General features: G+C 42.0%; 1 protein-coding gene across 18 annotated transcripts in view; it reads right to left on the bottom strand.

Annotated features, from left to right (window-relative positions):
* LOC108664648 (longitudinals lacking protein, isoforms A/B/D/L) overlaps positions 1–18,474 on the bottom strand; it is a 55,072-nt gene that overhangs the window by 3,713 nt on the left and 32,885 nt on the right. Inside the window, exon 5 of one of the 18 annotated variants that reach the window (XM_047885806.1) lies at positions 514–1,379. The exons of 3 other annotated variants lie outside the window; for them this stretch is intronic. In XM_047885806.1, the coding sequence (XP_047741762.1) occupies positions 1,047–1,379 (333 nt within the window). In that variant the 3' untranslated portion in view covers positions 514–1,046. 14 more of the 18 variants (XM_047885805.1, XM_047885808.1, XM_047885801.1 and 11 more) reach the window with 14 other exon arrangements.

Raw genomic sequence — 18,474 nt, 5'->3', positions numbered from 1 at the left:
ATTTTAAACGATCTCGTTTTAAATATAACAAATATCTTCATCGCACCAAGCTTCTTTGCGTAGGCAATGGTTAAAAACGTGTGACAGTAAGTTAATGTACACTATAACGTTTGCTAATAAAAAAGGAGCCAAATCGAAAAAAATAATCAGGTAAATAAAGAAGAAAGAGCAAATATTGTTACAATTTCTTAATAAACATGAGGGGACGAGTTGCTGAAATTGAGATGATTAAGAATCATGTGACAAAATCGCTAAACAAAAGCCCAAAAACAGATTTCTCCTAATACATAAGATGCCATAATAACGGCGTTAGCGTAAAGAACGATTTAGCAGGTCAGTTTTACTATAGTTGGGTCGGAACATGACTTCTACAATCACAGCGTGATAAGCTTAAATGAAAAGAATAAGAAGGTTCAGTCAAAAATGAATCCAAATAAAAAACGAGCAACTTTTGGAACGCAAGTAAAAAAATTAGATACATGAAATAAAAAATCCGAAGAAATAATCTAATTTCATTTCACTTTCATTTTCAAAAAACGCATAACGGGCTCAAAGATTGCACAGCACCACACTCTGGGGTGTCATAAGAATTTGTGTTCGCACAAGCACGTTTTACAGGAATGCAGGTTTTTGCGTAAAGACAGTTCAGTGCACAAGGCTATGAAATTCCTCGTCGTTTCTAAACCGACCGCTCTTGAAGCGAAGAAATTCGTGTTGATGAAGTTTAATTGTAACTTTTAAACTGCGACAAGTTCAGATAGTAGAACTAGAACTCCTCATTTACCCAGATCCATGACGATCCAAGCGTATAACGTTTCCAGATTTTCATTTTGCAAGACCATTGGAGAGATTCAAAACGCGATATTATTGTTGATAATAATAGATTGAACAAAATCAGTGTCAAATTGATACAGTAACCATAATCATTGCCTTAAACTTGTCCCTTAGTTAAAAGCTATTCTAATCGTTAACATCAAAGATCCTGGCTTGGAATATTTTCCTTGATTTAGTATGACTATTTATAATTTTGAAAGCATGACAGACGCTCAAAACTTGAAGGTATTGTGCTTGAGATGGGTTTTCAGATGCTGTTTCAGGTTGCCCTTGAGAGCTGATTTATAAGGACATTTGTTGCAGCAGTATGGGCGCTCGCCAGTGTGCACTCTGATGTGTCGTTTCAAGTCTTCACTTTTAGCGAAAGTCTTGGCGCAATATGAACACGCGTGGATTCTAGGCGGCTGACGCTTCAGAGTCCCGAATCCATCAGAAGACGGACGAGTCAGCCTCCTCGTGTCACCGAAATTTCCAAAGATTTGGTCATGATGAGCTACAGAAACAAAGGCATCGAGAGAAGCCACGCCTGCCACCGCTCCCATTATCTGGAGAAGAACAAACGAACGTTAAAGTTGGAAATTCCACCGTTCCTCACGTTTGTACGCCATCCAGCCTACACGTTGTTTCGTGTTTCGTAACGATACATACTAAACGCATCAGGTCAAAATACTTGAAGGGAACAGCCAAGCGTACACCACTGACCAAAATAATGTTCGCAAAAAAACTGGCTCCACACTTCAGTATTTCGATCGATTTGAATGGCCTTTCAGGCAAATCAGTGCATTTGTACCAGAATTAGTTAAGAAACGACGATTTTTATCATGTAAGAATCAAGTGACTGGTATTGTTTCAACTCTTATTCTCTTGGCTGATCTGAATCCATTAAAACGAACGAGGTGGTGAGTGGAGTTGAGTCGATGTCCGAGAAGGTCCGCGAATGAATTCTTCCTATGTGCGTGCGAAGGTTTCCTTTCTGAGTAGCGCTGTAGGGGCAATATTTGCATCGATAAGGCTTTTCCCCCGTATGGGTACGAATATGTCGGCAGACATCCGAGGTTCTCACGAAGCGTCGCTCGCATACTGGACATTCGTGTAGTTTGGCATGGCGGTTATGAGGGGCAGGGCGGTTATGAGAGGAAGAAGCGCGTATGCCGTCCTCTTGCATTATTGGATATCCCATCTTAAACTGGTGGCTGTCGCTTGATGCCCCATAGAGTGGCGCGAACTCCACCTGATGGCAGGAAATACGAAATTCAGCACCTCCAACATTCCGCAACCAGCGACTAAATAAATAGTTTATTTCATTACTCTCAACCTACTTGCGAAACGTTTAAATAGCATTGCGGGCAAGCGAGGAAAGAACAGTAACGCGGATCAACTTTGTACCGGAATAAACTCCGAAGGGAGAAAGGACATCATACGACAGAAAGAAGCCGTGTAAAACAAGGAGTTCAGAAATATCTGCTTTAATGCAGTGAAGAATTCGATTTTAACCGTTGGTCGCGTCGCTGAGACCAGGCGAGCGGCAATAATTACAACTCGCTGCCAGATTATCTTGGTGCTAGGTCTCGAATATTTGTTGAAAAAATGCCTGACTATATACAGCTCACAACACCGTAAGTGTTCGCATATATACATCACAATCTCCTTAGAAGTTTCACAGCATGATGAGATAATGTCATCTGTGTTGGAACACTCATTCTATATAATTTTCAGTAGCTGTCAGGCAGAAGTAACGGAGTAGCTATGGCGACAAAGTTTTTTTATATCGCAAGATATCATTCAGGACAATACCTTACTGGGAGTGTCGAGGAGCAGCAGAAACACGATAGGCTTAGACTAACGAGTCCCATGAAAATGAAAACGAGGAATATGAAATAAATCAATTTATGTGCATACAGAGACAAAATTAAAAAATATATAAATACATACCAATACAGGGAGTATAATGTATCCCATAAATGAACTTAACTAAATGAAGTAATGTATCTGATAGGACATTCTTCTGACTTTCGAGGTCAATGAAAAACTAATGAAAGCTTCAACTGTAATTCAAATAACTTTCTAGCAAACTTAAGATGAGATACATCAGCAATCAAATAGCTTTTCCTTAAAAACACAGAATCGTGAATAAACCACAGGTATTTCATGGCATCACATTCACAGAATTTGAATAAAAAATGTCAAATTTATTTAAATACATTTCTCCACTCATTGGTGGCAAGTCACTGTCGGTTAAAAACGTGACTATGTTTAAAAGGTATAATAACAGTAACGATGACGACCAGTCTCAAAAATTCAAGTTTAGAACAGCACATCGCTAATGTACAACAGATTTCAGAATCACAAGTGGCATAGCCATTCCTGTGCGTAGCGATCTTTTGTCGCGAAACTAAAAAGGTTTGTAATGCAATCAATTAAAAAATTATTCTTATTTAGGCTACAATACAATATGTGGAATCGTTAAGATATTCGCGACTGAATTATAATCGAATGCCCTCACTCAGTAAGGTCCTGAGTAGCTTAACATAAAAAAATAATGGTCGATCAAAGTTTCAGCACTTAATTTCACACGCATTCAGTCTTTGTTACTAGTATGAATCCAGGACCTACCGACACAGTGTTTGATTACTATTCTTCTCACAGCATTACGTCAGAAATTTGCTTGTGAACATTAACCAAATGTTGCTTGACATTTCCTTTCTGTGAAGCTCGGTACGGACACAATGGGCACGCGAATGGCTTCTCTCCAGTATGCACACGCAGATGTCGTCTTATGTCTTTTGGATACATGAACCACTTGCCGCAAAAATGGCAACTCAGGCCGCTCTGCCCTTCAGGGTTGCTGCCTGAAGAAGAAGCCACGACGCCTAACTGCCTTCTATGCACGTTTTTCGGCTCGAAGGCAAGACCATCCCTGGCTTCTGAAGAACTACGCGCACCAGCATCTGTCTGTAGTCGCGAGGCATTGATTTGGGCTTTGAGCGCCATCTGGGAAAGGATACCAAAATGTTAATGCTACTTTTCTTCGGAAAAATCTCTCCTCACTGTTCGAGTGCCGACCCAGTTAGCTACGAACAGCCAAATTTACATCGTGTTTATCGTTGCAAGTGTTACTTTTTGTGAAATAACCTTGAGGCTCAAGTTGAACAAGGCCACACCTGTCAGCGACTCCCATCATATACGAACGTGGCATCAAGTTGAGGCAGTTCCCTTCGATTGAAAATTTCTAGCACTTGTCAGTTGTCACTGAAAACTTTCAGAAACGGAGGAGCCCCCGTTCACTCTTTTTCAAGTTGTAGCCTCAGAACATTACACGAAGTTCCAAGCACGGTTTTTGGTTTATCAAAGCGCATTCAATTTCGATTTTGAAGTTCCGGGTACTTGCTTAAGAATTCTAATATAACGGAATCTCACTTGCTGAAACTCTTCGGCTTGGAAAAATGTTCTTTATATAAGCCATGCATTGAGCCGAGATCAGTTCCTACTCACAATAACAAAACGAAAGTCAATGTCGTGCTGCACAAAACTGCTGATCCTAGCATGAAGATTGGGGCTGAGGATGCAGACTGGCAATGTGCCTCTTGAGTGCCCCCTTCTGCGTGGCCCTATAACTGCAATGAGGACATGGATATGGGCGTTCGCCCGTATGTGTCCGCATGTGAACATTCAACTCGCTGGGCCACCAGAAGGATTTCATGCAGATGGGGCAGGTACACTCTTTAACCCAGCCACGACCAGGAGGAGGCTTGCTCGAAGAAGGCGGATCAAGCGACGTTAAAGGTGCCAAAACATCTTCAAAATTGACGCGCGCATCTCCTCTCTGTGAACGTGAGAGAAACGAATCTTGAGATAACGGTCCACAAAAAATATGTAGAGTGAAATTTTCACTTCGAGCAAAAGTTAACAACAACTACATAACAGTGTTAACCTCACATTTAGTGTCGAAATTGCCGCACGATGTAGTCAACTATCATTCTCATGCAAAAATGAGAGTAGTCGGTCAATCACGGACTCATGAAACTTTGCAAGTCTTCAAGGGAAAGTTGATCTTTCTGGTGAACAGTTTTGATATGTCGCGTCAATGATCCCGATTGAGTGGCTCGGTAAGAACAAAAATTGCATTGGTAAGGTCGCTCTCCCGTGTGTGTTCTCATGTGTTCTCGAAGCCGTGACGCAAAATAAAGATCCCTACCACAAAAGAGACATATTTGTTTCCGTGCTTCGGAAGATGTGGGCGAAAGAACATCCCCAGAAACACCATCGTTTGCCAGTAGAGCAGAATCGTTTCTGGAAGCAGCAAAGCTTTCACACGAAGTTTCATATTCATCAGTTGCTAGGTGCCCTTTGGGGCGGTCCCGTCGACCGAGATGTTTGCGCTCAGTGTTGATAAGGTCGGCACTCGACATTACCTGTAAACGAACCAAGAATCATCAGAACTGTAAGAAAAACGCCAGCTCATCAAAGAGGTTTCTTTTGAAGGAGATTATGTGGATAAAGATGGGACAATCTTCAATGAGAATAATCGTGAGTTGACTAGATCTTGGACTCATAACAGCAATTAGGGTGGCACAGGTTAACTCCTGTGTAATGGACATTGCATACGTAACGCCCAGGTTATATTAAACAATGGAATTCCATGATATCGCAGCTTGATTTCTCAGATCTGGAGGACGGCAAGTTTTCGTTCACATTGATGCATTAAATGGTTTTCTGTTCCGAAGATTTGGTCGAGTGCACAGTTCGAACGTGCCTACTAAGCGTACTTTTTTGAGCGGCACGGTAGGAACACATCGGACATCCAAAAGGCTTCTCTCCTGTGTGGGTTCGCAGATGCCGTACGAGATCCGTGGAGTTGCCAACAGAAAATGGACAGAGATGGCAAAACTTTCGCTTGACACGCGTGGAGGCAGAATGCGCAACAGGAAAAGAAGGAACAGGCGTTAAAACTTGGCCCGAGTTCAAGGATGTCCGAACGTTTTGACCGATAGAAAAAGTTTCACATGAACCTTCTGATGGATAAGCGACAGTCTTGAACGAAGTTTCAGGCATCCACCCCTGGATGCTAGGTGAGCAAGTGGCGCTAATTGACTGGAATAGAAAAGACCAAAGAAAACGAGGAGTTAGTAAAGATTGCTAAAAACAAGCTTGTCAGTATCCATAGAAACCCATTACTTCTAAACTACTTATTATTTCTGGAAGTCACTCAAATGTGTGGTAAAGCAGGATGTACTGCGAATACGTGTTTTTTAAGAGTGATGCGCTGAGTAGCACGGTACACGCAATATGGGCATTGAAAAGGTCGTTCTCCCGTGTGAGTACGCATGTGTTCGTTCAATTTAGAGGGCCAGGGAAAAGTTTTGCCGCAAATTTGGCACGTGTGCCCGATTGCTGACACAGCACTGTTGCTTCCTTCGGCTACCGCAGAGCTCAGCCATCCGCAGGCACTCTTCGTCGTAACGGACAAGTCCGATGAACGAGACGAAGTTGACAAGCAGGCGATGTTGTCGTCTTTTAGGGAGACAGAAGCAGACGATGTGGTGATCTGGGCGACGGCAAGAGCAACATCAACAGTAGAAGAAGAAGAAGCAGCCATGCTCTGCGGAAGAACAGGTGTCTTCGGTGAATACATTTGACGTTAGCATCCGTCTCAGTGAAAAAAAATTTCGGCTTGCACGCTCTTTTCGCTCGAACGATCTAAGAGCACGAATCTTCGATTCGACATAAAATGGACTCAGAACTTCGATTATGGGCGTTTCAGTTAATTATTTAATCAATAACTTAGCTTAGATAATGCTATTGTTCACTTGTTAGTAGGATACTCAAGATTTGTTCTACTTATACTTTCTAGTTCTTCGAATAACGAATTTTTCCCATAATAACTAATTTTACCATAGATAAAAAAAATTCACAGAACTTTTGTTTCTGAACATAGCAAAATGCATGTTCCTACTTATAGTTTTCAACATGCTGAAATTAACAGAAAAGAATGGAAATTTTCCGCTTATAGTTGAATTCCTGATTGTTCCCGAGCCTTCGCCTGTTTGCCGTCGATGTTTCGAGGTTATTAACTGCGCAATAATACTAATAATAGATTGTTTTCGACGGAAGCCTAGACAAGACTCTTAAGCAAGCATAGAATTCTCTCAAAACGAACGACGCGCTTATCATCCCAGGAAGTAGGATGACATCAAGATAAGTTTACAGCCACGAGTCAAAGGATTTGCTTTGAATACCTGTTTTATTGTGTTTTACTGCAGGCTTTCAAAACGGTAATATTTACTTACTTTATCAATAATTAAAAGAAATCAACTTGATTAAAACATACAAATAGCAATATCGTGCTATTGAAAGGACCATCTGATTATTTTGGGAGATGGCATTTAGATTTTATCTGCACTGTCGCGTAATTCTTATCAACGATGTCTGCAGGTGCGAGGTAGAAACGGGCATACAAAGAACCTATTAACAATGAAGGCACATTGAAAATCAAATCATAAATCATGTTTATTTGACAACGTCGTTTCTTTCTCAAAGTATTTGAGAGCATCCAAATGGAACGATGTGGACATACATCGAAAATAACAACTCAGCACATGCATTACGCCTCATTAGCAGCCACCTAGGAAGATTATTACATCAAATAAAAGAAAAATAACTATCGTATAAATTAAACCGAAACTTTTATCAGCACTCTGAAAATTATTCGGAGTAAGAGTCATATAATGAGCGCTGTTTGCCATATCAGTCATTTGGTCTATCAAAGTATTATTCGTCGTTATTGAGATAGCTCGAGTTAAAAGTTTAATTACCTAAGGAGTGGTATAGAACCTAGTTCATTATCCAACCAAAATATACAAACAGAACAGAGTGCAGAAAAAATTTGATAGCTAAGTTAAATAAACCGTTATCACGATAACCTTAATATACAAGATACACACAAAAATACAATCACAATCCAAAGTAATAAAAACAGTGAACGTTAGTTGAGCGTTTTTTTCCGACATCAAGATTCACAGGAACAGCCATAGGCATATTTACCCAAAAAATTGTATCGGGGTCTATCAAGTTGACAATAAACAATAGCGTGCACGTGGGCCCTATTCAGAAGTGATCTGAATGCCTAGATAAGTAGTATATATATTCAAGAACCTCACATCTTGGAGCCGCCAGCAAAATGAGATATGGAACTTGTGGCAATACAATTCACTTCACACAAGGGGATTCAATGTAACAATATACAACACAGCGCATTAATTGTCAACATTTTTAAATCTATCATCGTCTTATTCACGAATCTCTCATTAAAACAGAATGAAATCCATTTTAAAATAGAAATTAAAATTAAATGTTTTAAATTTGTTCCAAGAAATTGGTCTATTCGTTCTTCTGGAGAGCATCATCTGAAGTAGCGCCTTTCTTTCCATGCACACACGCAAGATGGCGTTGCAAGTTACTGCGATGCGTGGCGCGGTAGGGACATAAGCGACATGGGAACGGACGCTCCCCGGTATGCGACCGAAGATGTCGTTGCAAATGCCATGATCTTAGGAAGCTACGACCACAAAAATGACAGACTTTGGCGCCAGTCATTTCAACTTGGCTGCCGAGCGCGACTTGACTGCCATGAACGAGACCAGAATCACCGCTAAACATCATCAGGTCTTCATCGACGTTACTCATAAACGACGTCGAAGATTCAACTGAGGAAAGAAGGTCCGCCGGAGAAGCTCCTCGATATTTACGATTTGAAAGGGCGCTTCGATTAGTCGAACTTGAGTTAGCTTCTGTTTGCGAGGCTTCAAGGTCAGTACCTGAGCTTGCACTTCTCATACCATCAGTTGACACCGACGTCGCACGAGAAGTCTGCAGTGAGGTTCCGAACGCGCCAACGTGGCCCTACAGAAGAAACGGTCATGTCAGTTTGCTGCACCGATCAATGAAAATCAGCAAAGAAAACCTCACAAAGCCGGCAACGAATTAAGAATTCCTCGTACCGAACGGAGAACATCAGCAGAGTAGACATCACAAAGCCTTCAACGGAAAAAGAATTCATTTCGATGAACAAAAATAGTCAGCAGAGAAAATCGTTGGGCGGATGCGTTCAAGGAAATCAATTATGAATGTTTTTTTCCGGAGACAGGAGTTCAAAGTAGTACTAAGTATTCAACACGATGACGCAACGTAACGACCGTTTTCACAATTTAGGATCAACCTGATAATACATGTGAAAAGAACGGCATTAGAGGAGCTTATGAATTCAATACATCAAAAAATGCTCAGTGTTGTAGAGAAACGTGCATTCAAAACAAGAACAAAGAATATCAAGACTTGCTTTACAATGGAGTACTATTTCAGTCTCAGATGATGATTGACGAAACATGAATTTCATAATTTTCATCACGCAATTCATCTACTTAGAAACGTCCTATCTCTTCAGAGACGAAAATCGGATTACGAAAGTTTTAATGGAATTAGTTGTCTCGTGTCGAAAAGATAATGCAATAATAAAATTCTTTACTTCCACAGAGCAGAGCAGTAAATGCGAATGTTCAATACGCAGATCGATCGCCCCTTGCCTCTTCACTCTATTTTCTGCACCTAATCAAGTGATAGGTTTTCAATCAAGTGATAGGTTTTTACATACGGCTCATCTTTCAAACGCATTCCAGTTGCTTCTCATTCTTTCTCGTTGTATACATAGAAATAGGATCCACAACAGCACGAGGTGCAAGCAGAAGGAGCACGTTTCCACCAATGAAGAGTAGCGGTAGCAAACTATTTGTAGGTGCACGAAGTTGGTAGCGCAAGTTTCGATCCTGAATTTGCAACTATCACGATGAGTTTGTTTAATTCTTTGCTCGTGGACTTGAGCGAGATGTAGCTTGATATGGGCATTGATTTTGGCTCGATATGAGCACAAATGGTAGTGGCAAGGCAGTGCGCGTCCACACGTGTCGCGTCAACAGGGAAGGCCACATGCAACTCTTGACGTTAACACTGCAACGATACACTACCACGCCAGAATTTTTTGCTCCGATTGCAGTCGCAGGGTACTTGAGAGTCTCTGATATCTGAACGAGCAATATCAACACATAAAAGCATGAGTTTTGAACAACGTACTGTAAAAAAAAGGATACATGAATTTATTCCAATAGTTAGACGGATATGTCTAAATTTTCAATGACTAACCTCAACGATTTACAAATTTGGGTGAGTTAATTTCATTGTCAAACAATTGTATAAGTGGAATATGTCGCACTAATATATCAAGAGATTCGATTGAAAAGTTGTAACCAAGTAATTGTACCAGTCAGGAATGAAATGCGATTGTAATATAACAATAATGACTGCACACCGTCACAGACTACGTCGACAGATGGTGATAGAGCGACAAATTAAAGAAATAGAACTCAACGCTGGAACGCTTCAAGACCCAATTAACGAAGTCTAAATGCACAAATTTCTAAGTGATGGTGATTGAAGTGGAGACACAATTCTGCAAAATAACTCATATCAACCCTTAAACGATGATTTATGGACGGTAGCAATATGCCTCTTGAGATGTCCTTTCAGTGTGCTGCGGTAGTCGCATATCGGGCAAGAATAAGGCCTTTCTCCAGTGTGAACTCGAAGGTGTCGAGTCAAATGTGAGGGGAAAAGAAATTGCTTGGAGCAGTAGGAGCAAGAGAATCGTTGGCCCATCGCAGATGATGTAGATGTAGCATTGGGCTTCGACACGGGGGAGTCAGAATAGCCATACAGCGATGTCTCCAAAGAACCCTGCAATATACGGTCCATGTCAGAGCAGGCAACCACGCCCGAGAACTTGTCAATGCATAAATGTTTCGTACTTTTGAGAATAATTAGCGGGTTCAGAAGTCACGTCTCTACACTAGTTCGTGCAAAATAGACAAAATTTATGTTTTCTATATTTTTCTCTTAATGCGAAGCCGATCCACGAAAAAGCCAGGTTAGTTCGCGTTTGACGTAGACACTACTCCGTGAACAGTTAAAATGTGTCTCTTGAGATTATTCGTCTGTGTAGCGCGATATGAACAATGCGGACACAAATAAGGACGTTCTCCGGTGTGTCTTCTCATGTGACGACGCATTTTGGACTTGGCGAGGCACTTGAAGCCACAAAAGGAACACGCATGCATGCCATCCTCGTGAGAAATAAAACTTTCATCAAGTGATAAATGCGTAACAATTTCGGCTGAATTCTGAAGCCCAGAACAAGACTCGGCATGAGCTAATCCAGGCTGTCCATTGTTTATCATGGCTGGCTCAGCACCCTCTAGAGTACCCAACTCAATGTTAACAACTGGCGAGATGTGCCAAGCTTCACACCCGAAGTGACTTGCATCCGTCGAAGATAAATATTTGTCCTTTCGACTGTTGGCAAGACGATGATGCGAATGCGCCGCTCCTGGGCAACGGATCTGTAGAGAAAGAGATCGTCAATCGATGACCCAGACTTCCTGGCTTTGTGAATTTGATTGATTTCTTTTACGGCGAAGAAATTTCTCACGTGACTAGCTCGATCGCGAAGGAACATTGCATTGGTACAATTTTCGAGAGGAAAGTCGAATTTTACTCGCTACATTGTGTTACGGAAGACAGAGCTCATGACGTTTTCAAGGTCAGGTGTCTTTGGATGCATTGTGATCATGTGCCGTTTGATGTGATATGGACGCCTGCCTTTGTAATAACAAAGGGGACACGAGAAAGGCCGTTCGCCGGTGTGCACACGTTCATGTTCTCTAGTTTTGGACGGAGTAACGAAACCTTTACCGCAATATTGGCATATACATTGCGGATTCTTTTTTATCAACGAATTATTGGCCGTATCATCCAGTTGGGTGACGGAAGCGTAGGGGAAGGCCGAGGACTCTTGATGTGCCTGCAAACCAGAGAACGGCGTCAGTATGAGATCCTGCGAAGGCTTGCTCTGGCCTAATTCTCACACTCTTCGATGATTTTCAGCGACTTGATTGCTTTCAATGAAGTGAGAAAGTATTTTTCAATAGTGGTCTCATACAATGCTGACTAAGGAATTCAAGACCTGATGGCCATAAGCTAAAAAAGAGTTTTTGTAATGTTAGCTTACAGTGTAATAAGACGAGAAAAACGTAAACCGACATGTATAATACGACAACTCGTAATTTACACTCTTTGTGTGTGTTTTGAAGTTTTCTTTAAATAATTCGAACATTTTAGAACTGAATTCTAAAACGCGGGTCAAAGTTTTAATTGAAATCACCAGTCCGGTACCAACGACGAATTGATGCCATCACTAGCGAATACGATACAATACTTGACCCGGTTGGAGTAATTTAACCAACAAGGCACATAATGGATCCCCCTCTGTTGACGTAATAGATGGAGACGCCTAGATAAGTGTGGCGGTAGCTAACGGCGGAGAAAGACCACCGGCGCCGTGCTGGGAATACATGTGCTTCATGAGATTGCTCTTGTCCGCAGCTCTGTGAGGACAGTAACGGCACATAAAGGGTTTTTCGCCGGTGTGAGAACGCACATGGCGGGCAAGCTTTGATGGCGTATGGAAAAATCTATGACAGAATAAGCACTGGTGGCTGGCTGCTTTTTGGGTGTTGGCAGTAGACGAGGATGAAGACAACCCGCCAAGGAGGTACTGAGAGCCAGCGGACGAGAGGAGCATCTGGTTTGTGATCGAAGAAGCCGAGCTAAAAACCGTAGAGTTTGCGGTACGGGACTCCCCCTGTTGACAAGACATACACCAGGTGAATAACGGACTCTCATTCAAGCTAAGGGCGCAAATAACCATTTGTTTCCACAAGTTCCCGGTATTGCCTAAAGAACACGAGTAAAATGCATTATCATCGAGAATGTGAGGCCGGTTCAGCAAAATGAATCGTGTCGACGTAATTTCCTAAGCAAGGAGATCGCGCTAGGTCGCATGCTATCCTAAATCAACTGGTGACTGAGACCTGTGAAGCATCTTCGGAACCTGAACACCACGTGCGCTAAACCGTATCACCCTTTATGGGAAAGAATAGAATACGACATCATCTTCTGCAAAATGAGACATTGCTTAGGAGGCCTTTTCACCAACGAATCTGAGAGGATCAGCAGAGATCTCAGATGCAAATGGGACTTCGTGCATGCCGAGGACGTGGCGCTTCAGATCACTTTTCTGCGTGGCCCGGTAAGGACAGTGAGGACAGATATACGGCCGCTCACCGGTGTGGGTTCGATAGTGCCGACGTAGATGCCATGAGCCAGGAAAAGTCTTACCGCAAAGCGAACAAATTTGAGAGTTATTTGTGATAACGTTTTCATTGCTTTCATTGCTGGTGTACAGTTGAAGTTGCATGAGATGTGACTGAGATGAAGAGCGCGTTGCTGAAGGATCACCAGAGGTTGGACTTAACGTTCTCAGATGCTGAGATTGGCGCAAGCTGATGTGTTGAGCAGCAACGACTGAAGCACACGTTGCCTGCACAGGGAATGAACAAAGCAGTTCGCAAGAAGTTCCTCATATTTATTGAAATAAATACATCAATCAAGTTTGCTGAAAAAGCAGCTCCGTTCAAGAAAACTGTAACCTGTGTTCCTTAAGTCACGTTTGTAAGCTTCTTCCCGACATTATCTCTATAGGAAATACTCGGCGCATCAGTCTTGGGCAGGCATCAACAAAAACAAAAACTTAATACGGAAGAGAATTATATCCTTGGCAAGTAATATTGGTACATCACCTCGTCATAAACAGAATATTAAAGTGAAAATGAAGTAAGCACGTTCACGTTCATATCGTTCAGCACGTTTATTTGCATATTAAATACAAATGAACTAAGTTGAATAAAATCTCTTTCTGCATGAAAATAAAGTTTGAACGAAGCGAGCCGCTGAATATATTGAATACAACCAAATGCTGGAATTTGTTGTGCACAGTGGAATAAGATCATTATTAAATGGCTGAAGCAAAGTAATCTGACCGCTAGTCGACGTATCTAACAATCTGCATATATTTACATATAATATTGATAAGAGAACAAGTGCTGCTCATACAACTGTGAAGGCGACTCCAGCTATATAGGCGACCTTTACGGAAAGACTCCTAATTACCAGCATCGTAATAATTTACTGAGATTACTAACAGAGGTAATCGTAATGTACACAAAGTTTTTCAGACGAGAATCAGTTATTTAATACGACGGTACATGATTAAGAGTGTAATGCTGTCATATGTCTGTTGAGATCAGAGCGTTGTCGTGCTGCGTAGGGACACAGAGGGCAAGGGTAAGGCCGCTCTCCTTTGTGGATCAACATGTGACGCTTGAGGCCGGAGTTGCTGAGGAACATACGTTCGCACATAGAACAGTTCTTGGGGGCGCATGATCGAAGCGAGGAGGTCTTATCGCCAGCAACATCGTGGTCGTCTGAGTAAGAAATGGTGTTTGTAGACGAAGCAGCAGCAGCAGCAGAATTTACCACTGCAAGCGTTGAAGAAGATGAAGCAGCGGCAGGAGGATGAGTTGTCTGTGAACGAAGAGTTTCGAGGTAAGCCCCAAAGTTAAAAACTTCCAAAGACTCAAGAATGTTTACTCGTTTGCTGAATTCAACGTGTCAACGTAATGCGGTTTTGGAATAAATTTAGACCCCCCTGGATCCCCTTTGTTCACCTACAATAAACAAATAACAGCCTTGATCACCAGCAACATTTTCAAGAAGCCGATTTCACTCACCGATGGAAAAAATAGTTTCTAGTGAGGTCGCAACAACCCATTTTACCCCCAAGTTCGTTGTTAGGTGGGCTTTCCATTCTAGATAAACCAGAGCTTTCTACTTAAGAAAGTAAAACGTAATTGATGCGTTTAACTTCTTGTAACTTACATTAGAATTCATCAAAAAGTGCTAAAATGGGTTTTAACACGACGAATCTTCGTAAGGCGTAACAGGCGGCATGTCTTGGTGACGCGAAGCAAGATGACGTAGCATGTTTCCTTTCAAAGCAGATCTGTGACTGCAGTATGGACAGGCAAAGGGCTTCTCTCCTGTGTGAGTTCGTAGATGCCTATTTAGGTCTCCTATCTTGAGAAAAGTTTTACTACAAATTTCACAAGATCGAGTTCTGGGCGGTTGAATGAAAACCAGATCCTCGGCAATTAGGAGCTGATCTTGAATTGGCAGCGTATTGCCGGTTCTTGGTCGAGTCAAGGATTCCATCGCGAAGGATTGATCCTGAAACGATAAACATCATCACTCAACCATCCATGAGTAGCAAGGTCAATCAGACACGCTTTGCCAATTAATCCCCTCAACATATTAAGATTTTATTTATTCCATGCTGCAATTAGCAATTTCCGTCGCAAATTTAGATCAATGATCCTGCAGAGCAGAAACAGAAACGTGGCGAATTACGCATATCCTAGTAACGCAAGGGAGCAAATCGATCCCATAGCCTCCACATTATCTCGGTACCGTGTGTACTAACAATTATTTTAAACAAAGCCTACTCAAATATAAGCCTGAGAACTCGCGCTGTAACATATTTTCTAGCCTTCTTCATATTAAATATTTGTTATCGCATCGACTGATCTCATCCGGCATTAGGCTCTTTCGAAAAACTTTTAATGCAGGATTCTCCTAAAATCTTTCAGTGTCAGAACTTCGTTTCAAAGCTGGACTTCTTCTTGGACATGAGTGTGAATTTTCTTGATATGTCTCAATAGGTTGCCTTTGAGAGCCGAGCGCAGATCACAGTAGGGGCATTGAAATGGCTTCTCGCCGGTGTGGACACGCAGATGTCTGTTGAGGTCGCCCAGTTGACAGAAGACTTTAGTGCACATCGTACAGGGATAGAGGCGCTTTCCGTCGCGCATACTGCCACTAAAAGATGCATTCAACATCGAGTCTGACTCGTCCATGGACGGCCAAAATGCGAAGAGTTGAGAGCCAGAGGGGGAAGACAATTGTCCGGGCTCTGATTTGTCGGGTGGGTTGATATGGCTCGCTGTGACCTGCAACACAGCATCGAGACGCCATTAACCCACCATCACACCACTGCCCATTCCCACATTTGTTTCACAGGCAACAACTATGTCGGTCCACACGATATTTCAATGGACAGGACTTCAGTAACATTCAAAATCAATTGAAATTAAAAACAAAAATTGGTTCCGTCATTGGGCGAACAAAGCAAAAAGAAAGGACATAGAAACGTACGATCTCGATGTTCTGAAATAAAATTCAGTGACTACAATTGTAACTCTGCAGCGAATTGTGAATTCATTCGAGACATTATTAATATCGTTTGTGTCTTTAGAAAGTATCGATCGGGATAATTCACCGATGCAGATACATGTAATGTTCATTCAACATAATTTAAGAATGGAGGTTAAAAAAAGTACTTTATCAAGAAAGAAATATTTACTATAACATTTCCATAAGACACCACTTCTGTATTACAAATTACAAGATCACACTTTCTTAGAAACTATCACAATGCTTCTGATCAGTACACAATAATAGACGTTGCTATTTCTTAGAATTATTCTACGAGTGGCCATAGAATCATCAGCATTTCCAACAACTGCAATACATTGCGTCGAACGACGAGCCACAAAAATTGAAGAAAAAAACTTAATCCACTAAATTACATCAATTCAAACGACCAACCACGCACCGCTTTACATTATTCCAAGAGCAAAAGGTTTCAAAATTTGTCTGAGCAGCTCCACGTGAGCAATATACTTGACACTAAAATACCCTAACAATAATGCCCGCCAAAATACCGCACAACTGGAGAAATGGTTCCAATAAGATATGACAATTAAATTAAGCCTCTCATATACTTATCTCCGATCATAATAGATCATAATCAACTGAGTCCGCAATAGTTTACAGCGCATTAATTATGATAATTTCGAACTGAAATAAAATCACAGTAGTTAAAAATAGATACTCAGTTTGTCGACACCGCAAAACGCTAGGATCAATTATACTTCTTACCCACAAATTTAACCCTCATCATCAAATTAACAAATAAATAGAATATGTAACGCGGAAACAAGCGAGCACAGTATCAACCGTCCGATAAATATTAAGATTCCATATTGAGAGATAAAGACATCGAAGGGTCTGCGCAGTGAACTCTGAGCACGTGCTTCTTTAGCACGGCTCTTTGACCAGCCTTGTAAGGACAGTGGGGACAAGAATGAGGTCTCTCCCCGGTATGGACGAGCATATGCCGCTCCAAATGAGAACTGAACGCAAAGGCCTTGGAACAGAAGCGACACGGGAACTTGAGGAAGCTTCTGTCGCCAGGCGATACGCTGGACGAGAAGGAGCTACCGATGCTGCCAGGATAGTAGAGTGGTGGAGCATTGAGACCCTCGCAGAATTTGGGAGTGGCGCTTGTTCGGAGGGGAGGAAGACCGCCCTGCGAGACCAACCAAGATCAACCATCAATGAGCACCCAATAATGTACTCCACTAAAACCCAAAACTAGAGCTCCGAGACAAAATATGAAGTTGATCGAAACAAAAATATTAAGTGTTGGTGTCCGTGAGTACCGTGCGAGTCCCTTTTTTAAATTACAGAGACGATTCTTGACTGTTGCGTACGTAACATTGTGGCGCCGATGACTTGTCTCAAGCAAAGTTTTATCAAAATTACTTCAGCTGTTCTTTAATAATCTCACGATTTAACTTCCACAAACAACGCGATTTCTCATAGATCTCTACAAACACTGCCGATTCCTTCAATGTTTATACTTTTGGATCGCGTAGATATAGTTTCCCCATAACGAACGCCGCTCAGCTGTCATAAATTAGATGAAATGAACATTTATTCTGGCGTCGCACTCGGATCGCAAATGATTCTATGTATGCGGATCAAGTGTTTTTGCAAGACGGACTTCTGATTAGCTTTGTAAGGGCAAAATGAACACTTGAACGGCCGAGCTCCCGAGTGGATCATCATGTGTCGGTCGAGACTGTAAGCTCGATTGAAATTCTTGCAACAGATGCTGCATCGATATTCCTTAGCACTGTACGATGGAAGGAGAGAGGCAGGGACACACGCTGACGCAGTAGCAGATACACTGGAAACCCCGGCGCACCACGAAGTCCCTGGCACAACAAACTCAGAGCTCTCCAGGGCCTGCTGCTGAGTTCTGCTCTCAACTGGAGAGACACGAATCTCATACTGCGGGACAGACAAAAACCACATATCAGATGCGATTTTTCTCCTCACAAAATTGATATGAAACTGAAAATAGCCGCACAAAAAATCAAACGAACTCGACATGCATGGATAACTACGAGCTATTTTTCTGGTGTGATCTATCGAGCGCACCACCATCAATGGTTTGCTGATGCACGGCCCCCATGTGCCGAACTAAATGATTTCTCTGGTTTGCTCTGTAAGGACATAGACTGCAACTGAAGGGTTTTTCTTTGGTGTGTATGCGCATGTGTCGAGTCAGGAACCACTGAGAGTCGAAAACTTTGGAGCAGTAGATGCATTTCTGGCCACTTCGGAAGAAACTGGAGCTTTCGCCGGCGCCGATTAACACTGGATTTACCAGCTCCTCCAGCGGGCCCAGATCGTGTTGGCGCCACAGGTTTCGGAGGTCCTGAGCGACAGAAC

This window comes from Hyalella azteca, unplaced genomic scaffold (genome assembly GCF_000764305.2).
Source record: "Hyalella azteca isolate HAZT.00-mixed unplaced genomic scaffold, Hazt_2.0.2 contig3126, whole genome shotgun sequence".
Classification (NCBI taxonomy): Eukaryota; Metazoa; Arthropoda; class Malacostraca; order Amphipoda; family Hyalellidae; genus Hyalella; species Hyalella azteca.
The sequence above is the reverse complement of the archived record's forward strand: the minus strand, read 5'-3'. Positions and strand labels throughout refer to the sequence as shown.